Source organism: Nipponia nippon, unplaced genomic scaffold (genome assembly GCF_047370975.1).
Source record: "Nipponia nippon isolate SJK-2023a ecotype South Korea unplaced genomic scaffold, ASM4737097v1 scaffold_74, whole genome shotgun sequence".
NCBI lineage: Eukaryota > Metazoa > Chordata > Aves > Pelecaniformes > Threskiornithidae > Nipponia > Nipponia nippon.
In genome coordinates, this window is record NW_028262396.1 from 41,697 (window position 1) to 68,459 (window position 26,763).

Sequence of the window (26,763 nt, forward strand, 5' to 3'; positions counted from 1 at the left end):
TGCAGCAGGATCTGGGCAGCCACAGAACTGAGCAGCGACTCCCTTTGGAGACCATGAGGCAACGGGTACCCTCACTCCCACAACCCGCTCTAGATGACATCCCACTTCTCGCAGCCTTGCCCTCCCTTTCCCCTCCACCTTTCCAAACTGTGGCAGTCGTCCTCTGAGGGTAAGACAAGAGAAAGTGCCCCTTGCTGAACCGCCACCATTGCCTCCACTGGAACCAGCCTGGCTCTGCACGCAAGGACATACGGCAGTGGCAGCAGTTCACTCCTGTTCTACTCCCTACAGACCCCTTTGGTGACTTGAAGGAAGTCTGCTCCCAGCATCTTCCTTGTGCCCACACCAGGCTCCCTGAAGAAGTCGACTATCAGCCACTTCTGTTTGCGCAGAAGGTTACGCAGCGTGACAAGTTCCTGGGCTGCACAAAGAAAGGGGGCGCTGCCCTTCCCCCAGCGCTGTCGGCTCTCTGGTGGTGAGCACTGGAGAAGGTGACAAAACACCCTGAGAGCACCCTTACCCAGAGTCACCGTGCCAGGAAGTGTGACACCATCTGGGGTAAAGCAGCGCACCTCTACTGTTCTGTTCTGCTCTCTCCAGTCTTCCCTTTCTTCCCAGGGCTTCTGTCAGCAGGGTTTGCTCCTGAGCTCTGGCAGATGCAAACAAAAACCCTGCTGTTGTGGCCGAGGAACTAACTCACCCAGGAGCTGTTTTTCAGAAAGGCCTACGGTTCCTTGTCTGGCATAGGCAACGCCCAAACAGAGTTTCTGAGGCACCTCCTGAGCACAGGCATGCAAACAAGGGATTGTTAAGACTCAGAGTAACTCACATCATTTAAGAACCCACAACAGGTACATTGAATGTGAAAATGAGCACAAAGAAAGGGGTCTTTTCAAAATTGCTAACTATTTTTTTCCCTGTCCGTATTTTCCTCACCGCGGGGAGGAAACACAGACTCTGCAGCCCCTGCAGTCAAATACGGTTCTGCAGGACAGGGGGCAGATGAAAGTAGAGAGACCCGAACAGGGAATTTTCAAATCTGTGAAGAATCAAGCAGAAACAGTTGCAAAGCGTAGCATCAACTTACAGGAATTTAAACCTGGTGGAGCTGAGCAGTAGAAATGAGCATTACAGAGAACTAGAGGGGAGCACTGCAATCAAAAGGGTCAGCCACACAGACAGCTCTAACCGCACATTTTCACCCCATTGCCTTGAACAAAACAGGCTTGGGATCCCCATTACTCACTTCACCCTGCAATAGTCCCATTCCTCATCTGAAAGCTGCTGTGTGCCCAGCTGAGGACAGACCCAATCCACACAGAGAGCAATCACAGCTAAACACTGCACTTTCCGTGGTGAAGTTTCCTTGGAAAAAATACATTTATTTAAAAACAAAAAAGTGTTACTGCAAGAACCAGGAAGAAGAAAATCCCTGACAGGTTGACTGGAACTTCCCGGCTGTGGTAAAACCATCCGCCCTCTGCACCCCATTTCCCAAAAGCCGGCAGCACAGCTTGGCTGGGGGAAAGGCAGGTATCAGACCTCGGGGCCCAGAGAGGGGCACAGCCATCTGCCAGGGGAGCTGCATCCAGCCAGGAACGTTCCCCGCTTGCTTCTCTGACAACAAAGCCCCACTGCGTGCTCCCACCAGGAGGGAGAAACAACTTCCATGTCTGGAAATCCCCATTTATCAAAGGCTGTCAGCAGAGACGGGGCTGTCCATCAGCACCAGACCCACACGAAGGCCTGGGGACAGCAAAGGCCCCTGGCCTGTCCCCACCACACCATGCCTGCTCCAAAGCCTGCAGCTGCCTGTGGGAGAGGAGGCCGCTCTACCTTCCCCTGGCCTGCGGACATCCAACACCCACCCCCAGCTGTCAGGGCTGGGGCTGGCGACCCTCGGGGCAGCAGCAGGAACCGCTCTGACCCTGCTGCTGGGGCTGGCCCTGGGCTGAGCACTCAGGCCCAGGGCTGGGGACTGGGCCATGGCGGGGCCTGTGGGCAGTGAGGCCTCCAGGACCCTGCCCCAGGCCCATCCGCACTGGCACATACCTGCTCCTGCTCCTGCAGCTCCCCTGGCCCTGTGGCCTGGCCCTGGCCCTGGCCCTGGCCCTGCTCCCCCCGGGCCCCGGCTGCCCCCAGCCCGGCTCCCGCCCCTTGCTCCTCAGGCCCCTGGGCCTCGGCCCCCTCCGGCCCCGCCCCAGCCTGGCTCTGACTGACAGCTCGCCTCCGGCTCTGCTGATTGGCTCAGCCAGCCGTGGCCAATGGGGCGGCTGTTGCCGGGCAGGCTCAGGCAGCCCGGGCCTCTCCTCCCAGAGCCGCCCTGCGCCCGCTGCCCCCCGCAGCGCAGCAGCTCCTCAGCCCGCCGGGACACGGGGCCTGCGGAGAGACGGCCTCCAGAAGGGCCGTGGCGCCGGGAGCTGCTCTCTCAGCAGCGCAAGGTGTTTGTGTGCACAGCTCTGCCGTCCCTCGGTCTGCTCAGGGGGTCTGGGCCTGCGCAGGGAGGGAGGGGAGGTCAGGGGAGAGGGCAGGAGGGGAGGGGAGGTGGTAGGAGGGAGCTTCCCTGGATTTGCCCCGGATCGGCAAGTCTTTCCCAAAATTTGGCTCTGTCTGTGCTGTGTGACGGGAGCCGCTGGCATGGGCCAGGCCGGCAGCTGGCAGGAGATGGGGCTCTGCCCCCGGTCCCAGCGCCCGTGCTGAGCCCAGCACCCAGGGCCTCCCTCAGGCCTCGCCTTGCCCCGGGCGGTGAGGAGGAGAGACGGCCTGTGCTGGCGTGGCCCAGGGCATCCTCCTGCGGCCAGAAGGAAGGACAGAGCCCCGTCGCTCTCCCCACAGGGGCTGACCACTGTCCTTCCCTTCTGTCCCCAGGCCTCCCTGGGGCCGGCAGGCCCCGCAGGGCTCCAGGGCCAAGCAAATGCCGGGGTGCCAGGGGCTCCTGGGGCTCAGGGCAGCTCCGGGCAGCTGCGAAGCTGAGGTGCGGCTGCCCCTTTGCCTCTGCAGGTGCAGTTGTTTGCTACCCCCTTCGTGGTCAAACCTGTTTCTCCTCGTGGCACGTGGACTGGACAGATGCCACGTCCCTGTTAGTCTGGGAGGACGCCAGGGAAACGAGGAAGCCACAGCAAGCACACAGGTATGAGGACAGTGAACAGGAGCCGTGTCAAGGTTTTTCTGCTGTTGCAGATCTGAACTCTGACACCTGTGTGCATCCCAGCACCAAAGTCAGGATTTTTCCTCCAAGCTGCACAGCTTTTCACCAGCAAAAGTGAGTGGGGCTGAGCTGGCCTTCAGGATAACTCGGCTCCTGTCTTTTTTAATTGCATGTCTACCCTTTCCCTTTTTTCCAGCAATTGCTTGCTTTCTTTCTCCCCCCTTCCCCCTCCCAATTCCATCCTCTTTCAAAGGTAATTAGGATTTGACTTTCTGGACAGATCATCGAGTAGGTAGACATATATAGCATATAAGCATATAAGCATATATAGCATATAAGCATAGTCTGGTGTATCCCTCCAGAGCTGTAGGCTGAGCTGTTCTACCTTTAAAGGCTGGATAGATATGGGCTATGGGTAGAGTTCCCGTTTGGCAGTTATTATTTCTTTTGGGGTCCTGTGACAGTGATGGTAAGGTCGTCAGCCTGCAGCTCTGCTGCAGCTAAAACTACCAGTGAAAGAGTTTCGATGGCGGGTGCTGTTCTGTGTGTTTCATTTCCAATAATCATTTCATTGAGCTGGCATTATTTCTATGCGATTAGGTGATGGGGATCTTCTGGCACTGGTCTTCTGTTTCTGGAGCGCATCCTGACAGCCTTTGTCATCCAGAGCTTTCCCGTCTGTTCCCGAGAGGAGTGATGGCCAGGACGCAGAACGACTCCTGTGAGTAATGGCTTCACCAACAGGCTTGGATTTAGTGAATCCTCATGGGCAAATGGGTGCAGCAGGTGCTCCAGCCAAGGATTTTCATGTGCTGACACTCTAGAGTGAATTTGGGGGTGCTTCCTCCGCCTCCTTCTCCTCTTTCTCTTCCTCTTCCTCTTCCCTGTTCTTCCTCCTCCTTTTCTTCCTCCTCCTGCTCCTCCTCCTCTGGTTCTTCGTCATCGTTTTCCACCTCCTCCTCCTTCTCTTGTTCTTCGTGTTCTTCCTTCTCCTCCTGTTCCTCCTCCTCCCTCCTCCTCCTGCTTTGCTTCCTCCTCATCCTCTTTCTTTTCCTCCTCCTCCTCCTCCTCCTTCTGTTCTTCCTTCTCCTGCCCTTCTTCTCCCTTCCTCCCGTTCTTCCTCTGCCTCCTATTCTTTTGCTTTCTTTTCTTCCTCCTCCTGTTCTTCCTCTTCCTCCTTCTGTTCATGTTTCTTCCCATCTTCCTCCTTTTCTTTGTCCTCCGTTTTTTCGTCCTCCTCCTTTTCTTTATTCTCCCCCTCCTCCTTAGCCTGTTCTTCCTCCTCTTCCTCCATCTCCTCTTCTTTCCTCTCTTTCTCATGTTCTTCCTCCTCCTCTTCCTCATCCTGCTCTTCCTGTTCTTTCTTCTCTTCATCTTCTTCCTCCTCATCCCCCCATTCTTCTCCTGATTCTCTTCCCCTTCCTCCTCCTGCACTCGTCCTCCTCCTGTTTCTCCTCCTCCTGTTCATTCTCTTCCTCCATTTCTTCCCCCTCTACCTCCTCTTCTTCCTCCTCCTCTTGTCCTTCCTTCTTTTCCTTTTTATGTTCCTCCTCATACTCCTCCTTTCCCTGCTCTTGTTCTTCCTCTTCTGGTTCTTTCTCATGTTCTTCATCCTGTTCTTCCCACAGCTCCCCCTCCTCCTCCTCTTCTTTTTCTTTGTCCTCCTTTTTGTCTTCATCCAGTTCTTCCTCCACCTCTTCTTCCTCTTCCTCAGTCTCCTTCACTTTCTCCTCCTCATACACCTCTGCATGTTTACCCTCTGCATGTTCATCCTCCTCCCGTTCTTGTTCTTCATAGTCCTTCTCCTTATACCCCTCCTTCTCCTCCTCCTCCAACTCTTCCTCCTATTTCCTTCTGTTTTTCTTCCTCTTCCTGTTATTCTGTTACTCTGTTTACCCTCCTGCTCTTTATCCTCATCCTCCTGTTCCTTCTGTTCTTCTTCCACCTTCTCCTCTTCTTCTACTTCCTCCTCTTCCTTCTCCTCTTTCCTTCTCCTCCTCCTCCTGTTCTTCACCATATTCCTTCTCTTCATCTTCTCCACTTCATCTTCTCCTACTTCATATTGCTCTTTTTCTTTCTCCTCTTCATCCTGTTATTCCTCCTTCTTCTCCTCCTCTAATTTTCTTGCTCTTTTTCCTCCTCTTCTTTCTCTTCCCTCTCATTCTCCTGTCCCCCCTCCTCCTTTTGTTTCTTCTCCTTCTCCTCCTCCTCCTCTTCCTCATCTTATTCCTGTTCCTTTTCCTATTGCTTCTCCTGTTCTTCGTCCACCTCCTCCTCTTCTTCTTCCTCTTGCTCATTTCTCATCTTTCTCCTTCTCCTGTTCCTTTCATCTTCATCCTATTTCGTCCTCCTCATCCTCATCTTCCTCCTTGTGTTCTTCCTTCTCCTACACCTTTTAGTCCAACTTCTCCTCATCCATATCCTTTTGTTGCTCCTAATCCTTCTCTTGCACTTTCTCCTTGACAATTGTATGAGATCTAACAAGGCTCAGTGCTGGGTCCTGCGCTTGGGTCCTAACAACCCCATGCAACGCTACAGGCTTGGGGAGGAGTGGCTGGAGAGCTGCCTGATGGAAAAGGACCTGGGGGTGTTGGTCGACAGGCAGATGAACATGAGCCAGCAGTGTGCCCAGGTGGCCAAGAAGGCCACTGGCATCCTGGCTTGTATCAGAATTAGTGTGGCCAGCAGGACCAGGGCAGTGATCGTCCCCCTGTACTGGGCACTGGTGAGGCCGCACCTCAAATCCTGTGTTCAGTTTTGGGCCCCTCACTACAAGGACAGTGAGGTGCTGGAGCGTGTCCAAAGAAGGGCAACGAAGCTGCTGAAGGGTCTAGAGCACAAGTCCTGTGAGGAGCGGCTGAGGCAGCTGGGGTTGTTCAGCCTGGAGAGGAGGAGGCTGAGGGGAGACCTTATTGCTCTCTACAACTGCCTGAAATGAGACTGTAGTGAGGTGGGGGGTGGTCTCTTTTCTCATGTAGCAAGCGATAGAATGAGAGGAAATGGCCAGAAGTTGCTCCAGGGGGCATTTAAATTGGATATTAGGAAAAATTTCTTCACCAAAAGGGTGGTCAAGCATTGGAACAGGCTGCCCAGGGAAGTGGTTGAGTTCTCACGCCTGGAGGTATTTAAAAGAGGTGTAGATGTGGTGCTTAGGGACATGGTTTAGTGGTGGAGTTGGTAGTGTTAGGTTAATGATTGGGCTCAATGATCTTAAAGGTCTTTTCCAGCCTAAACGGTTCTGATTCTGAACCCCTCAGCCCCACATGCTGTTCTCCAGGGCTTCTTTGGTAAATCCTGTATCAACCTCACCTCACCAGTCTGCCTTCCACAGCTGTATGGTGGAGCCTTGCTCACATGCTGGAGTGCAGGGCAGTCATGGGAGAAAAGCAGGAGGCAGCCACGTGCGTTGCATTTGCTGAGCAGGGTGGAGAGCAGTGGCTTGAAGGACGGCAGCCTCAGAGCTGGTGAAAGGTGCGGGAGCTTGGTGCTGCCATCCTGGCTTGTGGGGTTAGAGCTAAGGCCCAGAGCTGAGTGCGCAGGCTGGTCCCTGGGGTGACAGGGCAGGCTCTGTCTGAAAGTGGAATAGCTGCTCTTCTCAAGGCCTTTGAGGCGTCGCATGGCTTCACAGGCACCAGAACTGGGCCCCAGGCAAACTGGACTCAAGGCTGCTTTGGTTTTTGAGAATGGAGCTGAAGGTGGTGCCCCATATCTGCTTAGAGCAGATGGAAGAAGGCCTTAGAGAAGACAACTTGTCTTCTGTGGATACTCTGCTGTTCCAGCACCAGATTTTGCAGGTGGTTAAGGGGGAATGATGCGAGAGGTGTCCGCACTTCACAGATAATTGAAGGAAGAGCTGGGGTCATTTTGGGGAGGGGAATCTGTCAGGGACAGCAGTACCCAGGAAACCGCATCAGTAATGCCATGGAAGTCCAAGGTGACCTAGCTAACGGCACCTGAAACACCAACTCTGATCACAGATGGGGCAAACCTGGGAGCAAGGGGGAAAAAAAATAACCGGGGGTGGGTGCCTTGTTTGGGAGGAGACAAGGGCAGAGAAAGGGAGGAGTGAAGGAAGAGGAGGGGGATGTATAAGCATGGCAAATGGGGAGAAGGGTGGATCAAGGAGCCAGTCACCCATAAGCAAAGTGCTGGCTGGTTTGCTTGTTTGCCTGAGCCCTGCACCTGATCACCACAGTCCGTCCTACCTTCTTTTTGAGAGCGATTCCAAATCCTTTTCTGTGCGGCCCCACTCTGTGTCCCCAGCGTGACGGGGGTTTGTCCAGAGGCCTGGCTGCTAGCAGCGGCAGAAGGGAACACAGGTCACAGGGCCCCAGCAGTTGGAAACAGCGAGTGTCTGGGGCCAGCTGCTGGTGGGAGCATTGTGGGCATGTGCAGTTGGCTAGTGAACTCGAAGCTGGACTAGCTCACGAGCAAGAGGAGAGTGAGCCTTTCAGTCATGGGGCTGGCGTGTGGTTGCAGCCCACCTGGTTGATCAGCCCCAGCACCCACAGACCTCACAAGAGGACGAGGCCTGCCAAGCACCAGCCACATCTCCACCTCCTGGAGTCATGAAGGACTTGGAGGTGCTTGAGCAGGCATACCCTGAGCTGCTTCCCGCCTCGGCACGTCCCCTCCGCACTAGCCGCACAAGGTCCTGCCTCTGAAGCTGCCAGGACCATCCATCCCATCCTCCTCTTGCTGTGCTCTTGGCCCCTGGCAAGTGCTGGTGCTGCAGCTGCCAGCTCTGTTCCCACCCAGGGGTGCACAGCGTGCCTCCAGCTGCGCTGGGATCTCTGGAGACTGGGGCATGCCCTTTGCTTCACCTTGATGATGGTTTGAAAGGAGCTGTTCTGGCTATGGAGATGATGCTGTCTCATGGTCCCTCCCTGAGCAAGTCAGGGTTTTTGACAAGAGGCCTCATCTTGAACGTCCAGCAGAGAGCACAGGGTCCCCTGAGCTGCCCTCCTAGCAGGGCTGGCAGTCTCCCCAGCGCACAGTTTGCTACCCCAGTGCTCCATCAGTCAGCGGTGCCACTGAGCCAAAGCTGCAGGGTAGCTCTAAGGCTGAGCTTGGGTAGCTGGGGGCGGGGGGGGTCTGGTGGTTTGGGGATAGGGTTCCAGCACGGAGCAACAGAAGGGGATGGAGCAGCAAGAGGCCCGGAGCAGTGGCAGCAGGAGGGCTTAGGAGTGCAGTTTGGTAGGCAGCAGGGCGGGATGCCTGCCCTTCCTGACCTGGCTGTCCCCAGACTCCATGTGCTGTTCAAAAAGCACTTTCTGCAGTTCGATCTCCTTCAGGACTTGCAGAAGCTCTGGCCCTGCGCTGCTCTGCAGCAGATCATAGTTCTTGGCTGGGTCTGACTCCAGGCCAAAGAGCAGCGGGGGCAAGTGAGGGGTCAGCGGGGTCAGCCCATGGCAGGGCTGGTCTGGGGTTGGATCACTGTGAAAGGACCCTGCAGCAGAAACCCCCAGGTGGAGCTCAGTTTCTTCTCTTGGAGCTTTGGACAGGCAAACCATAGGGGACTTCACAAAGCTGCCCGTGCAGAGGAGAGGAGGCAGCACTAACCTGGTGTGAAGTACCAGGCCTTGTACTTCCCAGAGCAGCCAGATCCAGTAGACGTGTGCAGACGGGGGATTTCTCCTTTCAGGTCGACTAGAGCTGAATCAGGTGGGCTCTCACACCCAGGAAGCTTGTCCTATCCCAGCCTGATGGATGTGGCTGCTGCTGTTGCCGTGCGTGTGTTGAAGAGACTTACGCTGCATTCCAAAGAGCCAGGTACGCAAACACGCACGCAGGCTTACACAGTTAATGTGAACGGCAAAGCAGATTCGCATAGAGAGAGCAATGCCTTTACCCGCACCCACGTGTACGTAACCACCACTTACACAAACATGACCACAGCCCCGGCCTTCTCTGCCTTTGCAGATGATCAGGATTGGATGTTTGCTAGTGAAACATAAAGCCACCTTCACTCCCCAGATTCATAAGCACAGCATGTTCCTAGTTTCCTCAAATAACAGTATGGAACTGAAGTCCATGTCATACCTGTGGCTGGATGTCAAGCTCCTTACCGAGTCGTTAGTGCAAACCTTGGGTCTTTCTAGATCCATGTCTCCTGGGTCATGAGAGAGTGCAGTTTCGAGTTCACCGGTGCATTGTACACACACACACAGGGATCCCACCAGTAGCCGGCCTAAGACACTTTGTGTTGCCAGCTGCTGTCCCCAAGACCTCGAGCCCGCTATGACCTGTGTTCCCTTCTTCGGCGGCACCCTCACCCTCCTCTCTGACCGGGCATGGTTTCAGCCCCCTTGAGTGACTCTTTCCCTTTGTGCCCTCCTGTCTGCCTGCAGCCTCATTTTGCAGGTGCCGGGCATGGAAGTCCTTGCCTTGCACAGGAGACTGAAGTGGACTGACGCATGGTTAGCTGTGAAAATTGGCAACTTTATTTCAAGAGCTAAGTCAGCTTGAGCATTTGTGAGCACTCAGCGGAGCGTGGGCAGGACAGAGCAGGCCTTTGACACTGAGGCTGCCTTTGGATCAGCAGGCATTGCCCCGGAAAGAACTGGTTGTGGTACACTGCAGGCTGCGCTGGATCCTGTTCCTCCTGCTGCTCAAGCCTTTTTTCCCCATAGGACCTGCAGGAGCTCCTGCACGTGAGTAAAGAACTTCAGCAGCTTCTGGAGTGGAAGTGGGCAGGAGCTAAACCTGCCCGATTGTGTTGGTATTGGCCTTGGCCTCTGAACGGGGGTTGAGGCGGTGAGAAAATGACTCCATGCCCGTGATGTTGGCACAGCCCTTAGCGCTGGGTGCAGTCCCATCTGTACCAGGATCCAGTCGTAGAAGTGCTGAGTGGAGGTGTAGACCCCGGGCTGTTTTGCTCTTGCACAGCCTTTCCCCCAGCTGGTCACTCCAACAAGCCAGAAGTAGTCGGCCTTGTTCTCTTTGCACACGAGAGGACCACCGCTGTCACCCTGCAGCGGGAGAGAGAGCGTTAAGGTGTTGTTGGGTGGCCACTGTTGGCACTATGTCAGCTCCTTCTCTCTCACAGCACCTGCCAGAGCTGCGTTCACTGCACAGAACGGCTCTGCTCAGGTGCTGGAGCCTCCAGCACCTTGTCTGGGAGGGGGCGGTGGGCCTGTAAGGCAGGGCTCTCTCATCTCTGCACAGTGATCCTGGATGGGTGGAAGACGGAGGTGCCAGGGTTGGGATCTGGAGCTCTGGGCTGCCAAGAGCACTAGATGGGCTTTTTGGGGAAGGGGAGGTGAGCCCCAAGAGCGGTGGAGACCCAGCGGTGGCAGGATGACTTGCCAGGCAAAGCCTGTGCTGGGGTGCGTTTGGGCGGTTATGTCAGGGCTGCCTGTGCTGCCGGGGGTTGACTTGTAGCACGCTCCTACCTGGCAGGTGTCGATGCCACCCTGCGGATAGCCAGCACACAAGTTGTGGCTGTGGATGGCCCCTCTGTACCACCGGCTGCTGTTACAGAGGTTGACATCAATGAGGCGGACCTTGGCCTCCTGCAGGACATCCGTTGCTCCTCCAGCTGTGAGCAGAGAAAGGAATTAACACCCAGCAGCTCGTTGGCAGTTCTCCTCGCCTGTCTGGGTGAACCCCTTCCGTGGGGCTTGGCTTTGCGTCGTGAGAGGCATTGTACCGGTGTTTCCCTTCTGCCTTGCTTTGGGGAATGGCTCAGGCCCATCTCTCTGTAGGCAGACGTCCCCGCAGCCTGACTCTGGCTTTCGCCTCTGCTCTCAGGAAGCCCAGCCCGTCTCCCCAGCGTGCCAAGCTTGCACTCAGGACACGAGCACTTTTTGGGAACTCACATCTTGCGGTCGTGGAACCCCAGCCACTGACGTAGCAGGTTGTCAGCTCTGACACTCTCAGCGAGGCGTCGGGCACACAGGCAAGCTGTACGTAGTAGCTGCACTGGACAGGCTGGTCCAATTCCAGCAAGGCAATGTCGTTCCTCTCCGAGATATTACTGTAGTGTTGGTGAACCAGGAGCCGCTTAATATGGCGCACTTGGACCTCAGGGCCCAGCTGAGTCAGCTGGGTGGCCCCGACCACTACGCGCCACATGGCGATGTGCCTGGAAGGCAGATGGAGAGAGGGGTCAGGGGGAGCGGAGCTGTGTGCTGCAGCAGCCCAGCAGTTCCCTGCCTTCTCCTTCATAGGGGAGAGAGGGCAGCAGCGCTACGGAGGGTGCGACTGCCCTCGCACGCCTTAGGCGCAAGGGATGTCGAGCTGGAGGCTGCTAGGAAGCAGTGGCACGACCTCAGCCTTCTCCTGAGCAGTCTCTCAGCTGGGCTCTGGAGTGCCCAGGCACTGGGCGTGCTGCAAGGAAACGGGATGGGAGTAGCGCGTGGTGCTGCGTCCAGGGCAGCTGCTAGTGTTGTGGGGATATGCCCGTTCCCTGGTCCTCCTTACCTGGCCTTGATGAAGCAGTGGGCTGCTGTGAGGACCCACTGTGGGCTGATGAGGGAGCCTCCGCAGATATGCCCTGTGCCTAATTCCCAGGGACCCTGGATGCTGACGATCCAGGGCCAGGCCCCTGGCTGGGCATCTCTGCCCCCCACGACGCGCCACGTGCCGTAGTGAGCAGCCATGGGCCGGAGCCCGCAGGTCCCTCTGTAACCAGAAACTCCTTACTGTCCTGCTCGACCGCTTGCTGCTGTTGAGGCTGAAGGTCAGCCGTCTTCCCTCCCCACAAGGCGTTGCATGGACAGCAGGGCCAGGGAACCTCGTGGGGTGTGCGTCCATCCACCCATTTCTGCTTGAGCCCCGTAGATGAGTTGTGCCAGCAGCCTGGGTGCTGGCAGGGAACTGAGGCTCCCACATGGGGTTCGGGAAGCTGTGGCGTGGCCACGGGGGACAAGCGGGCACCCTCCAGTGAACCCCATAATGGTTGCCCCAGCCTCCCCCCCAGAGCCTTGGGCCACTTACCCACAGCTGTCCCATGTGCCGTGCACAGGCCAGCACACGGCCAGCAGGACGAGGAGGGGGAGCAAATTCATCGCTGCCACCAGTGCAGCAGCCGACGTAGTGCCTGCAGTAGTGACATTGCCCGCGGTGGCCCTGTCCCTGGGGCTGATGTCACAGAGTCGCTGGTTCCGGGTGCTGGGCACGGTGGCCTGTCGGGGGAGGGGGGCAACATGGGGGATTCCAAGCAGGAGGGGAGGCAGAAGCTGGGATCGGACACCCCCGACAGCCCCCCGCTGAGTGCTCTGCTTGCGGGATGAGGGTGTGCAGGCCCCGTGGCAGGCAGCAGCGCCTGGCTCCGAGCACTGCCTGCTACCAGCTAGCAAGAACGACCCAAGTGGGGCATCACAGCCTCTTTGGGGAGTTCACTGCCACCCTGCTCTTTGCAGCCATTTGCCGCCAGCTCCTTCCCAAAAAACAGACACCAGAGGAGATAGCTCCTACAGGCAGTATGCATGTGCTTGGGTGTTGAAGAGCCAATCTGGTCACAGCAGCGGCGGGCAAGCAGTGATGTGCAAGCCAAATAAGCCAAGCGTACCCACGCAGTGTCAACCTTCCTGCACAAAGCGCAGTGAAACGCAGATGCAGCACGGTCCACGCTGGCTCTGTCAGCCACAGCAGCCCCCTCTGACAGGCTTCATGTCCTTGCTGTCTATGAGTTATAGCGCTGTTCTGGGCCAACACTGACAAGGGCACTTGTGGCGCCTGGTATGCGTGGCCACGGACATGCAACTTTAAGCTCTCGACAGAGAAGGATGCTCCTGCTCTTAGCCCCACGTGCCATTCTCCATGGCTTTGGTAAATCCTCTGTCAGCCTTGGCAGGTTGGCATAGAGTACATCTTCTTCTTTCAGCCTCTCAGGATAGGGATGTGATTCTCTTCTGAGCTGGCTGAGAAAGAATGTCATTCATCTGTTAGGTCCAGATGAGTTCCTGAGTGTTAGTCCCTCGGGGCTGTATTTTACCAAACAAACGGCTGGGTCCTCTGCTGACCTTGCATGCTGTCTTCTAGGCTCTTGTCCTTGTTTTACTAGCAATTAAAATACAAATTTGATCCATTTAAAGTTTAATCAAGTGGTGTCCTTCCAATTCTGTCCTTACCACGCTGCCCATTTCGTCCAGCAAGAACCCAAAAGCTGATTGGAGCAGTACCTAGTCAAAAGTTGCAGGACGTCTTGCTGGAAAAAGAGCATAACCTATTATGTGGCTTCCCCTGATACAGTCAGTAACTGCCTTTGTCTTGCTAATTCAGCCTGCAGGTTTCCGTGGGACTCCTCTGTGCTCCAGTGTCTAAATATACCTGCTGGCACAAGTGTTTGCCTTCCTCTGCAGACACCGGGACGATGCCCTCCTCTTAGGAATGCCAGGTAGGCATTTGTTATTGCTGTCATGCGGGTTGTGATCTGTCTCCTGCATCCTGTGAGAGCGCATAACGCGTCGGCTTTCTGCTCAGCATCAGCGAGAGAACACGTACCCTTAGGAGCACAGTCTCCTGCTGTTCTCTATCAAGTACAGTGTCAGGCACGGGCTTCCTTGCTGACGTTCATGGTAGAAACCATCGTAGCTGTGAATGCAGGTGTCTGCACCTGCATGAGGGGTCTGGGCTCCCACTGTAGTCTACGGAAGTTTGTTTGTCGTGGTTTAGGGCGTGACTGAATTACCTACTAAAAGCCTTTCCTCTAGGACGTGTCAAGCCAGCCTTGAACCCCCTGACTGCACGGACTGTCCAGGAAGTCCGAGGCAAAGGGACTTGGTGTTGACAGCCATATTGTAGACAGAACCTCTGTGTAGATGAATCCTGCTCTTAGTGTTCTGTGTGTGAGTGGGCGCTGCTCCAAGAGCGTCCTCTGCCTTGCCTTCGTTGGCTGTATTGCACCCAGAGTAGGAAATGATCAGCCCACAGCTCTTAAGACAGGCCCAGTCTGCAGAACAGTAGATCCAGCTTCCTGCAGAGAGGCGGGGCGCGGCTGCCTGGGCCGTGCTCGCGGGCGAGCATTTGGAGTCTGAATTACATCGGCTGTTGTTCCTATGAGAAGAGGCGGATCATCTGGAGCCCTCCTCCTCCTGTGCTGGCATACAGGCTGTCTGTCTATCAAAACTCTGAGCTGTTACTGCTGTGTCAGCACGTCCTGTAAATACGCGGTAGCTTTGTTCCAAAAGTGAAATAAAGCCTCTGGCCTACTGAGGTTGGGGTAGCGGGACCTAACTGCCTGTTAAGTAAAAATACATCCCAGTTGAGTCATTGGTACGCTGTGAGCGTGCCCTTGACTCACAGGAATATAGGTAACATGGCAGAAGGGCAGTGGGGAGTTCTGGCACGTTCCAGCTGTCCCAGCATGCTGGCAATGCCGTTGAACACATCCTTCCTAAACTTGACGCAAACAGCTAGCGCTGGCCCCAGCGTCTGCATCAATGGCCAGGTCCAGCGGAGCAATCTGGGGACTGCTTCTGGCTCCTAGTGCCTAAAGGATGAGAAAAGGCGACGCAAGCAGCTCTCTGGTTAATGTCTTTGTCCCAGGATCCCCTGCAGGGCCATGTGCTGGAGGTGTGGCAGAGCCGATTTTCCAAATGCCCTGTATATCTTGTTCAGGGGGCTTGCTGCTTCCCAGCAGAGGTGACTAATACTACCAGTTCATGAAGGAGAATAAGGCCTGCCTGCCAGGGACTTGGAGTTGGAGAGGGGTTTCAGTTATTGGCTAGAGGTGGGGGTTTGTCTGGGACCTTGTCTTTAAATGCAGCTCTGACGTTATGGGTCACAGCTTTTGGGTCCTTTCAGTAGCTGCTCATGCTGGATATCATCACAGGTAGTGAGGTGATTTCACTTTGACTTTTCCAGAAGTATATGCTTTTTTTTTGCATCATTAGTTAAGGATTTTCCAGGTTCGGTTTCTGAAATGCAGAGCCAGTGTTGAGGCAGCCAGGCGTAGTGCAGCAACATCTCTTCCCACAAAACAAGCAGAAGGCATTCACAAAAGCGTAGGACTTCCTTTCTAATTCAAGATACCCATAATACTCGAGAAATACCAGGAGAAGGACAAGTGCCAGCTTCTTCTCTTGACAGAGGAATTGTTATACATCCATCATTATTATCAAAGGTAGCCTGTGGTTTAAAAAAAAATGGTTTGAGTGATTTGGGCATCTGTGACATCTAAGGACTTGTAGCTGTGCTAGTTCAAGGTAAAGCTTTTAGGGAAATTCCTTGACTTTAGTCTTTTTACCCGAAGCCCTAAACTGGCCCAAATCACAGCTTCTTGGAAGCAGAATATAAGATGGATTTCTTGGAATGCACAATGAAGTGCTCGCCCTCTGCTAGGCAGAAGGGCACGATAATCCTTTCCATATGGGATTTAAATACCTCATATTGTTAAATGTAAACGGCAGGAAGAGAAGAACGGGTCTTTTAGACAGTGATACTTTGCTTGCAGTAGGGGTTTGAGGGTGCTCGGGGAGTCTCTATTTCCTCCCGAGTCCACACGTTCCTTGTGGCTTCTTCAGCTTACCTGCAAGCCTTTCTCTTGCTGGCAGCATGGTTTGAGGTGCATCACTCCCTTTCTTGTCACTCCTCTGTCCCCTGTCAGAAACAAGGGTAACAGAAGTGTTTGGACAAGGTTTTGGAACAAGTGTTTTCTCATGGTTGTTCCTCAGAGCACTGTCAATCAGGAGGCATTCCCATCTCAGTCTTCTTTAGAGCTGGCTTAGTCTTGGACATTGATTCTGGGTACAAAAGAGGGAGGCGTTGCTCCTGGCAAGAGGTGTTGGTATCAAAGTCTCTTGCCTGATGATAGATGCAGTGAAGGCTCTGTGTAGCCTCTGTGTCCTGCCTCAACCCAAAGGTGTGTACATGGTGATAGAAATCCTGCCCTTTGCTGCTCTTGAGCTTTTGACTGGTTCTGGCCTCTCTGTGGAGTCTCTCTTCTGCCTCTGGCTCTTCTCTTCCTTTTGTAATTGGTCTGCACGTGCGCACCCCTGTCCTGGCTTGTGAGGTGGCTGCTGATCCTCTCTCATTGCAGCTGTGAGCAGGTGCTGGAGACTTTTGCTGGAAGAGCAGAAACGGACGGGGTGGAGCGATTCAGGCCCCTCTCGGATGGCCTGGAGAGGGGAACCTCGTTGGCGCTGAAGGTACGTAGTTCCTCAGGTTTTTGTGGACATGGCCTTTGAAATCTAACACAGGAGTTGGAGAGCTTGAAGCGGGATAGATTTGGTGTGGCTGAAATGCGTTTGGCTTTGCTGCTTTTTGTCTGCTGTGGCTTTGTGTTATCTTCTGGCCTTCTTACAAGTCCCAAATCACTGACTTCCAGTCTGTGCTCACAAGTTTTCTCTTTGACGTGTGTCTGTGGTTTTTTTCTTGCTTGTGGCCTTGACTGGGGAGTTCATATCCGTCATGAGCTGTCTGTAGACTCCATGTAACTCATCTTGAATTCAGAAAGCAGTGCCAGGCTTTTCGTGAAAAAAAAAACCAAACAACGAAAAAAAAACCAAACAACAACAAAAAAAAGAAAAAAGAAAGGTCGTGCTTTTGAAGGAACAAAATTTATTTAGTTTTAGTGAGTAGGTAGGTCAACAGAGCACGTACACTCCTTTCCTGGTGTCCATCTATTAATGTGAGGGGGTATGATTATGAGAACCTGCTAGATAATGATACTCTGTTTTTTTGCATTTTTACCATCTTTCATGAAAAGAACTACCGAAGGTGGTAGCATAAACTGTGTGCATTTGACAGTGTTTTCTCAGTGGGGGAGTTCAAACCGGTGACTTGCCCATTATTGCTCCTGTAATCTGTGGCAGAGCTAGCAGTTGGAGTGAGATTACCATGCTTAGTCTTAACATTCCAGGGTATTAAAAGCATTTCCTTGAAGCACTTTCCCGAAATAACAAGACCTTCCCTTCTGAAATGGCTGTTTTCCCAGGAGCTGCGCCCGAGCTAAGGCAGATGAGAGTCTTGCCTGCTGTCAGCCACGGAGGCTGATGACAGGTCAGCCAGCAGTTGTGGCAAGGACAGAACAAGATACATACGTATGCTCCTCTGTGCTGATTGCAAATGCTGGAATTTGTCTTGCATGAAGTGGTCTTCAGGTTTTGCAGGTTGTAGGTTTGGTAGGATCGACTGTGTCTTAAACGTGATGGTAATAGCAAACCCTGCAGGCATCCACGTAGGGCATTTTGGATTTCATAGAATCTGCAAGAGTATTGGAACAGTTCAGTGTTATGTTGAGGTACGGTAGTTATAGTCTTATCGGAGGAAAGTCTTGGCACGGAAGATGAAGATGGCAAAGATACCCAAAAGCGTTATAACCTTTGAGAGTGGAAACATGGCATTTACACTTCATATGAACAGTCGATTGTTCTTTCCAAAGATTTACGGAGGACGCTTTGCTTTTCCGTATCAGAACTTAGTGATTTTAAGTTAAAGCTCTCCACTGGGATGTGTAAAAAATGAGCCCTGTATCCTGGAAAGAAGAGCAATTACAGAGACTTGACAGTCTTACTCTTGTGTTTTTCAGTTCTCCTTAAAAAGCAGGTATGGGCTTCTTCACTTGTGTTGTGTAGGGATTACAAAAAAAGCACCCTTGAAACTTCCTCTGAGATTAAAAGTGGGTGAGACCGATCACATTTTCCTCCTCTTCCACGATCCTGCTTTCTCTTGAACTGGTTTATATCAGCATCATAAATTCTTTGCTTTCACTAGAGCCAAGAGACCATAAGATTTTCATTGTTTTGTCAGGCCGACCGTCTCCTGTCAGACAGAGATCTCCATTCAGAAGTGCTTGGTCACAGAGGCCTCGCTGCAAGAGGACTAAGAGGTGGGTGCGGGGTTAGTGATGGTTCTCATCCATGCTTTGGAGGGTTTTCAGGTCGGTGGTAATTAGAGAATAATAGTATGATAATTACTGTGGTAGTCTGAGGGTAGGAGATAAACACAGATTTGGGAGGAGGAGAGGATACCTTTTATTAGCCTTTGGCTTTTACAACACAGTGCTTGTGGGTCACTGACAAGATGATCATGGAGGCAATGGCTGAGATTCTGTACTGGAAATTCTTTTGCTCTGGAGCTGAAGCCCCAGTCACCCTCTAACAGTCTTAGTCAGACGACTGAATCTGGAAGCATACAGTTTCTTTTCTCCAAACTGGAGAGAATTCCGTTAGAGGGAGAGCCTGTTTGGCAGGTTTAGTAGTCTGGGGGCAGAGGCCAGTTGGGGGCTGGGGCCCTCAGGGGAGGGGGCTGTTTCTGCCCCGTGCCCTTGACCTGGAGCTCCCAGCTGGGAAAGGGCTTTCCAAAATCCTGCTGGAAAGTGCTCCGTAAGAAAAAGCTACAATGTGAAGATGGCTTCCAAGATGTGCGCAAGAGAACTTGGCCGAGCTTGACCTCTCCTGTGCAAGTGGGTTTGCTGCTAGAAGAAACCAGACCAAACCGGCTGAAAACAAGTAAAGTTGCAACAAAATTGTGTAAGCTCAGCTAATAAATATGCCTTAAGCGCACTTGCACAGAGGGTTCGCATGTACAAATACTCAAAAGTGAACGGTAACAGACGATATCGTGGCCAAAGCCAATAGGTTGTGTAAATTGTAAACATGAGTACATGAACAGTCTTAAGACTGAATATAAGGACTGAAGAGTTGTAACACGGCGTCCTTCTCATGCTCCAAGCTGAGAGCACCTTTATTGCTAGCGTTAAAAAGGGATTTTAGCTAGCGCACTTCTGCTGCTTGCTTTTTCGCAGTAGGTGCACACGAACTGGAAGAAAAGGAAAATGCAAGCAAATCCCTTTTGGTAACAAGAGAGCCAGATGTGGGAGCTGTGGTTGAGCTGGGGGACAGGGAGCACCCCTGGACCAGCCCTGGGGCTTGCTGCCAAGCTGCCTTGCTGCCAGCCTGGGAGAGCTGCCTCCAAGTCAGCTCTTCCCAGCAGGACGTTGCCCAGGAGTAACTGTGAGTGTTGCTGTTCTCCCTCCGGAAGCATGGCACGCCCCAAGCACAGCCAGAGCTGCACCTGTGCCAGGAGAAGACTTCAAGCAGAGCCGGGGCTGATGGTGACAGCTCCCAGCGGCTGTCCAGGTCAGGCAGATGCAGGTGAGATGGCAGAGAGGGGACATGGACTGATTGTCACTTCTTTTGCAGGAGCAGGGTTTAACAGCCGGAGGGAGCCAGGGCACAAGGGCCTGTGAGGTGAAAAAAATGCATCAAAGAGCCAGAGCACAAAGCAGAGGGAGAAGAGAATAACAGTAAAAGGCATTGGGAGGTCCTGGAGTGACGGAGCGAAGTGCCTGGCATTGAGAAGAGCCCAGAGAGACAGGAGACAAGCTAGAGATGGAGGTGAAAAAGATGGCATGTGGAAACTGAGGATGCTCCTGCTGTGCAGGTCCTTGTGAAGACGCTGGTGGCTGAGCAGCTGGTGGGGAAGGAGCAGGAAGCTGGCTTCTGCTGCAGGTACTTGTGGTGTCACCTGCTGCTGAGGAACTGATAGGGCAGGAGTTTTTCAATTGCTTGTGCGGATGCTGGTGATAGCACTTGCGACTGAGTAGCAGATAGACAGGAAAAGACACATGGCCTGCTTAGGTGTCTGTGATGTCATTCGTGGCAGGAACTGGCCCCTTGCTTTTTCAGGTGCTTGTGATGTTACTGGTGGCTGAGTAGCTGATAGGGCAGGAGTCTGTCTGTGATTTGTGAAGATGGTTTTTGATGCCCTACGTGCCTGAGAAGATGCTAGGGCAGGCATGGAGAACTGTTTTATGCAGGTGCAATATGCATGGCTAAATAAAGAGAACCAATTCCCTTGGTAATTCTCTGCTGAAGTCTCCTTGCCTCTCTCCTAGGCTGGCAAAGAACTGACATTTACACAGGTCACCAGAGCAGGACTGCTGCCAAGAAAGATCCCTGCGCTTGGCTGCTCACCTTGACCCTGTTCCTGCTCACGTCCCCATTCCCAACGCCTCCCTAGCTGGATTCGATATCTAGAGGGCACAGTAGTCCCAAGCGCTGGCTTCTGGAGATAAAAGAGGATGCCGATGGAGAAGCACCTTTGCTCCTTTTGCAGCGAGTCTCGCAGTAGGCTTGGGAGCTGAGCGTTTTATACTTTCTGTGAGGAGAAGTGCCTACCTGTTTCTGCCTCGGTTTTGCCTCAGAAACCGATTTCCTATCTAGGACGCCTTGTGACAGGCTGAGAAATGGGCCAGAAGGCGTATGAAGTGCAGCTGTTGTGGGACACTGCAGAAGCATCTTCAAGGGGAAGTGTTGTCTTCTTTACTCAAAGTCCACTGGCCAAGTGTGCCAAGATGACCCTGTTGATGGGGACCGTCAGTGGCAATGCTTGTAATGCCTTGGTTTCCTTGTCTCCCTTGCACCGGATGCTGCACTTGGGAGAAGACAACGTGAATCACAGGCAGGCGACCTGAGCCCCTCATCGAGCAGCACTGGAGATGCTCTGTTCCCAGGCATTTTTTTCCCTGAGATCTCTACCTGCTAATTTCACATGCTCAGCAGCTGTAGAAAGCTTCCACCCTTCTGGATCACAAGGGTGCTTCCCTAACGGAAGTCTCGAGTTAAAACATTTCCAAAAACCCCCGAACCCTTCTGTTCTTTCTTGCATGGTCAAACTCTCTACAGAAATGAGAAGCACCACTTCGGACTGGCTTTGGTTATGATGGCAATTTTATTGCTTCAATCGTAAATGTCAAGTTTGATGGTTAGCATTCTTTTGATAATGTTTATCTGCGGCCTTTGATGGTAAATTGCAGGTTGTGGTGGCAAGCTCCATCACAAGTCCTGAACGCTTCTTTCCATAAGCCACGCGCCTGAAACACCTGGCAAAGCATGAGGAACATTTGCTGGTGATGCTGCAAATGTTGCTCCAGAGTTCTCTGTGGATTTCTTTTTCTTCTTCACTTTCTTGCACTTCTTTGCCACTTCTGGATCACCAGAATGATCGCTTCTGTCATTTGCCGCTTTCTTTCGGGCGCACTTTCACCCTCCCCTTCACAGGACTGTTTCCTCTTTCTGCATGGTTGTTTTTCGTCTGCCTGGCAAGGGCCTGCAGACTCTGGGTGAACTGGCACTGGTGGGAGAGGACGTTGTTGAAGTGAGGATTCGCCCAGCTGCCGCTCACCTACCGAACCAGGATGCGAGTCTGCTCTGTGGCTGCTTGAGCCGTGCACACTTTCCCCTCCTGAGCTTCTGCCGTTATCAGGGCTGTTCCTCTCCCATTGGGAAGAGCTGCACAGGTTCCCACTGCCATGCGGCAGCTGACAGCGAGCGCACTTCTGCGTTTCCGTGAGGGCAATGCGCCTCCGCTTCGGAGGCGGGCAGTCTGGTTGGCTTCTGTTCAGCTTCTCCTCCTCCTCCTCAGTGTCAGAGCGTGCTCTCTTCCTGCCGCGGCGCTGATGGGGAGTTCCTGCAGAGTCCCGTGTTTGTCTCTTCCCTTGGATCCTGGGCCGATTTTCTCCGCCTTCTTGATTTCTCAGTGCCAGGGTGCCTCCAGAAAATGCCCTCTTCAGCACTTGATCCAGCTTTGTCATGGAAATGCTCTTTGTGTCTTGGCATTCAGCGCCTGCTCCAGGAGTCAAATCGTGGTGCCTGGAGAAACAACAGTGATCTTAGTCTAGGGTTGTTCTTGCAGCCTCCTCATGGCTTCAGTCTCATCCTGTCACTTTCTGGCAGCACTTGATATGACAGGCAGAAGACTGAAGCAATGCTAGAAGCTGGGAATGAGATCATGGTCTTCCAGCCATGTCTGTCCCTCTCAGAGCAGTAACTCATCCTAAACCCTCTTGGACCTCCATTTGGCCTCTTTTTGCAGCTAGCCAGTCTCAGAGAGCAGACGGCTAGCAAGTTACACAAGCGCAACATTTAGTGCCAGACAAGGAGGGAGAAGGCAGGAGGTGGCGAACTGCAGAAGAGACAGAACTCAACTGGACAAACAGGCATTCTCTCCTAGGCCAGAAAGCAAAACCCACCGGAGGAGAGCACCACCACCACCAAGATCAGTAAGAGGAGAAGCAGTGTATTCTGAGCACTGTTGCACACTTGTCATTACCTGGCATAGAAGAGTAAATATGCACGCTGGCAGAGAACCGTCTTGATGTCACAACGATCCACAGAGGCATCATTCATCTTGTACCAGTGTCCATCGCTGGCCTGCAAAGAAAGGCAATGGTCTCTTTAGATGAACTGCAGGGGTTTTAAAGCAAGACCACAGGCAGAACACCACTGAGGGACACGGACACCATACACCAGTGCAAATCACAGAGTTGTCTCCTACCTTCACGAAGCAGTAATAGTGTCCTGCCTGGCAGCTGGACCCTTCATGTACCAGGACGGCATACAAGGAATAGAGGAGTGGTTCTCCAGGGGCTTGAGACATGTATGCGGCAAGGTCCAGAGATTCCGGATACTGCACAACCTAAAGAGAGACCAAGAAGACCCCCAAATTATCCTGAGAGTCTTCAGGAAGCAGCCTGAGAAAACCTGGCCAGCAAACGCAGGCTAGAGGCATAGAAACAGATCTTCTCAGTTCATCCAAACCAGGTGTTGCCATTTCATCACTGCAGTGGCAGAAAACTGTTGTTGGCCAGAGCAGCTCTTGACGAGCACAGGAAAGGGCTTGTCTTCACATTGGCACTTTCCTCTTAGCACAAGGGAAAGAGCAAGGCATAGCTATTGCCTTGATTTTTCTTAGACGGCTGCATTCGATAGCTGTGGTGTGCAGATATGAACAACTTCCAAAAAAGGATTCTCCTTCAGGAAAGGTCTCCTTCCAAGCAGACAAAGTTGCAGTGCACTTGTGTCCATACCTTGCTAATCTTTCTGCCAGAGAAAGCATCAAATCTCTTCAAGCAGACTGTCAGGACATTGGAGGAGCGATGAATTGTAAGCCTCTTGGATGCAGTGGCCAGCTGTTCACACCTTGAAAGAAGAAGCACAGACCCAACTGTTGCAACCCATCTTCTCCCCACTCTGCCCCCCACCTGTATAGGGCTGAGTTAAGGCTTGTTTTGCCCAGCTATCGTGCGCACAGGTTTGCTTTTCAGACCCCTTAAGCCCACACGCTCTCACCGAAGGTAGCTTCGGTCTCAGGTGGCTCATTTTGGAGAGCAGCAGTCTGCAGTCTTTACAAGACCAGACCTAGGCATGACACTGTTCAGAGAGCCGGCAGGGGCTGCTGCTGCTGCTGCAAGGACTGAGGTCTCCTGCACAGAGACGCAAGCATCCAAAAAGCCTTGGCAATTAAAGGGTTGTTTGGTTTCTTGAGGAAGCTGCTGTTGCCAAATCCCTGCCCAGAGCTCCTCCTTGCTTTGGCTCCCCACTGCATATGGGACCTGTCTTTTCCCTTCTGGCCCTAGGGGTAGTTCAGTGGGCAGCTTCCTAGCTAGGAAGGTTGACCACCTCCTGGGCAGACGATGCCAGGAATAAAATTCTCATGAAAGCTTTCCAAATATTCAGGCAGAAGAGAAAAATTTACCCATCTTAGAAATAAATGTGTTCTTTTCCAAGTTCCAGATGATTCGGGTGGATTAGTTGTACGGGGAAGGAAAAAAAGAAAGAAAAAAACCCCAAGCTGTCTCATGACTGGGTTTCTCAATGAAGTCAAAACATAACTGGTGCTCCCAGACATGCAATACCCTAACCCAGTATCTGCTAGGAAGATGTCATTAGTAATAATCTTACTTGCTACATTTATAGCCATTTTCGCCGTCCAGCTGCTCAGGTTTGACAAAGTCTTCCAGAGCTGCAGTGACAGTTGAGGCTGCCTGGATGAGAAAGAAAGGAGAGCACTAAGCTCCTGGAAACTCAAAATCCCAAGAAATAGCTGCCCGTGTGGTACCAGCGTTATCCCAATAAGCAGCTACCCCTGGGCGGTACCAGAGTTGCCTGTGGTACGCATGGGCAAAAGTAGCAAAAGCAATCAACCCCATCCGTCCAGCAATCAGACGCCTATTGAGGGAGTCCAAAGCAGGGTGGCATGACAGTGTCATCAGGGCTGCAGATACCATCCTTACTCTTTGCCCAGCTGACACCCAGCACCCAGCACAGGCAGACCATTTAGAGGGCTTCCAGAGAAGGAGCCCAGAAGCCCGATTCCCTTCCCATCCCCTACCAAGCTCTGGCGTGGTAACAGCCCACAGTTTTAAGTCAACGGAGTTAACTGGAGATAACCTTGGCCCCCTGCAGGGGCCTTGAAACCTTTTGCACCACAATTTCCAAACATCTTACCTGGATATCCAAAGCAATATCAAGGAATGCCTCGTAGGTGTCGGAAACGGCTTTGCAGCTCAAGCACGTTACTGGAAGGCAAAGAGAAATGCTTCTCAGGTGGGGAAGGAGGCTAACTGTGCCCATTTCAATGCCCAACGCGTACTGCTTTGGAGACACTGGACACAACTGCTGCGTACTAGAAGCTGTCTACCATGAACAGAGAAAGAGCCACAGACCAATCGAAGGCCAGTAATATTTGTAAAAAGTACCTCTCGATCTTAGAAAGCCCCCAAATATTTGATGGACGATGGTAGTTGCTTGAGAAGAGATGTCCAAGCTGGAAAGAAATGGTAAGGCAGAGAGTTATCTCCTCCCAGAGTTTTGCTTTGTCTGAAAACCCTGGGCATCGGGTTTCCTTGATGGGAGTACACCAAGGAGTCCAAAGAGCTCAGGAGCATGGAAGAGGTAATTTGCTTGTGCTTACTCGCTGCTTCCCCTCGGACAAGCTCTCTGCATGGCATCGACAGTGTAGCGTAAGAACTCGTGGGCGTCTTCCTGCATGCCAAGCCGCAAATGTTCTCCTATTCCTAAGAAAGAAGAAGTTAGTAGCTGTCTCCTGCAAGAAGGGAAGAAAGCATGTAAAAGCACCTGAAATGCCTTACGTGTGAGGACACTGAGGACAGCCCAAGGCTGGATGGCCCTGGCTGAAGCATGCAGGACCCCGTTAACGTGCGCTTCCATTATGCACATCATGCAGAAGCCTTGCTGGCCACCTGAAGAGGGAGGGAGGGAGGGAAGCTTCTCAGGTTAGCAAAATATCCATAGCAGTGGGAAACTTAATGAAGATCTTGAAATTAGAAGATAACAGTCTCCAGTCCCCTTCTCCCAAGGTGCCAATGTCCCAACAAGCCCGGGCCATTTTAGTGCATAGAAAACTTTCTTCAGGGGGATGCTTAAGTGACAGCAGTTTTCTGTGCAATAAGCAAAGAGAGTTGAACTGTCAGGAACAGGGACCGAGACCTGGGGCTAGAAAGTGGTGCCCTTCTGAAGGTGAACGTACCTAGAGAGGACAAGAGCCTTCTAGGCTTGAGCGTTCAAAGAACACCACTCAGGGGGCTGACAAAGAAGGGCTGCTTTTCTCCTCAATCAGATTCCAGATGCTGGGAATCCTTGGGAAGTGCCCAAGAGATTTACAAGGAGATGTTCATGAAAGTACTCACATGACCGGCTGTGCTCACGCGAGAGCAGGTAGTTGGCCAGAGGGGGTGTGTACGTCAGGCACTGCAGGACGGAGTTGAGGTAGCACGTATTGCCCAGGTTGTGGAGTCCTGCTCCAGCTCTCTGTCTTTGCTTCCAGTCCATGCAAATTTTCTCCAGGGGAAAGAGGATGCGTTGTGGCAGAGCCATTCCCTTGGCAAGGACTGCAGGGAAATGACATTTGAAAAGAGATGAGACGATGCTGTTGTATGAGAGCCTATTTTGAAAGTCGACTTCTGTAGAGGAGCACCCAGGTAAACCGGCTCTAACCTCCAACAGAGAAACATTGGGGGAAGCCTAACACTGCCATTGGCATTTCCTGGTTAAGAAACAGTTTTGGAAAAGAGTCTGCTCCCCTGCTTACTTTGCTGAAAGTCCGACAAACCCACACTCTGATTTCTGTGCCTGGCGTTGCCTTCCTTTCCCTCTAGACTCTTGAGCCAGCTTATCAGGTCAAGTCTTCCCTTTTCCTGATTGTAACTTGATGAAAAGAAGCAAGTCCCTAGCCCAGAAGGTAACCCTGCTGATGTCAGATCTTTCTAGGAGCAATGTCATCTTTCCAAGTCTTGTACGTAGTGGCAGAGGAGTGACAACATGCGGTTTTCCAGTGTCTAATCGAAAACACCTGGGTGAGTCTGGCTGCTATCAGGAAAGGCCCCAAATTCCCTCCAGGTTGTCAGCACATCAGCATTCAGGGATGGAGCACCAGCCATGTCTGTTGCCTTTGGGGATTCACAAAGTCCAAGCCTGCTGGTGAAGGCGTTACTCACCGGAGTTGTTCCCCATTGTGGCCATCGCTTCTCTCGGGAACAGAGGGGAAAGCTTTGGATGACAAAGGATGTCAGGACACGCTCGAGAAAGAGAAGATCAGCGCCGATCTCGTCACCTGATTGCAAAGAAATAATTGTAGCTGAACAAAATTATTCCAAGAACCCCAGATGTAACCCACAGAACAGCATCCACCCTCAGAAGTCTTTCAGTGGTACTTGTAACTGCTGCAGAGCTGCAGGCTGATGGCCCTGCTGTCCCTGTCACCGGACTGCAGTTGACAGCAATTGCCAAGGCCCTTTTGAAAGGCTGCATTGCGTGTCACCTTCTCTGAAGAGGACCTGCTGCTTACCTGCTGCTAGCGTTAGCAGCAGAGCCCTCTGGCTCTCCTGCCCACCCTTTCCCACCTTGTACGCAGGTGGGACCGGC

The 26,763-nt window shown here is 52.8% G+C and overlaps 2 protein-coding genes and 1 long non-coding RNA gene across 3 annotated transcripts; 1 reads left to right on the forward strand and 2 right to left on the reverse strand.

The window, feature by feature from the left end:
• Positions 1 to 2,325: 2,325 nt before the first annotated feature.
• LOC148050679 (uncharacterized) lies at positions 2,326 to 8,917 on the forward strand. Its single transcript, XR_015700873.1, has 4 exons — positions 2,326 to 2,441; positions 3,001 to 3,130; positions 3,749 to 3,869; positions 8,793 to 8,917. It is a non-coding gene; the product is annotated as an uncharacterized LOC148050679 (long non-coding RNA).
• An 842-nt stretch (positions 8,918 to 9,759) lies between these two features.
• LOC148050680 (acrosin-like) lies at positions 9,760 to 12,159 on the reverse strand. Its single transcript, XM_087741102.1, has 5 exons — positions 12,089 to 12,159; positions 11,573 to 11,773; positions 10,969 to 11,234; positions 10,543 to 10,688; positions 9,760 to 10,119 (listed from the first exon to the last, which is right to left on the reverse strand). The coding sequence occupies exons 1-5, from the start codon at positions 12,157 to 12,159 to the stop codon at positions 9,760 to 9,762; spliced, it is 1,044 nt and encodes a 347-aa protein (XP_087597228.1).
• An 8,893-nt stretch (positions 12,160 to 21,052) lies between these two features.
• On the reverse strand, positions 21,053 to 26,352 carry LOC148050681 (ubiquitin carboxyl-terminal hydrolase 17-like protein 6). The gene is made up of 12 exons (XM_087741099.1): positions 26,337 to 26,352; positions 25,530 to 25,730; positions 24,972 to 25,082; positions 24,794 to 24,896; positions 24,542 to 24,646; positions 24,328 to 24,421; positions 23,782 to 23,864; positions 22,908 to 23,019; positions 22,376 to 22,516; positions 22,151 to 22,251; positions 21,228 to 21,690; positions 21,053 to 21,172 (listed from the first exon to the last, which is right to left on the reverse strand). Exons 1-12 carry the CDS (start codon positions 26,350 to 26,352, stop codon positions 21,053 to 21,055), a joined length of 1,650 nt encoding a protein of 549 aa, XP_087597225.1.
• Positions 26,353 to 26,763: the final 411 nt, after the last annotated feature.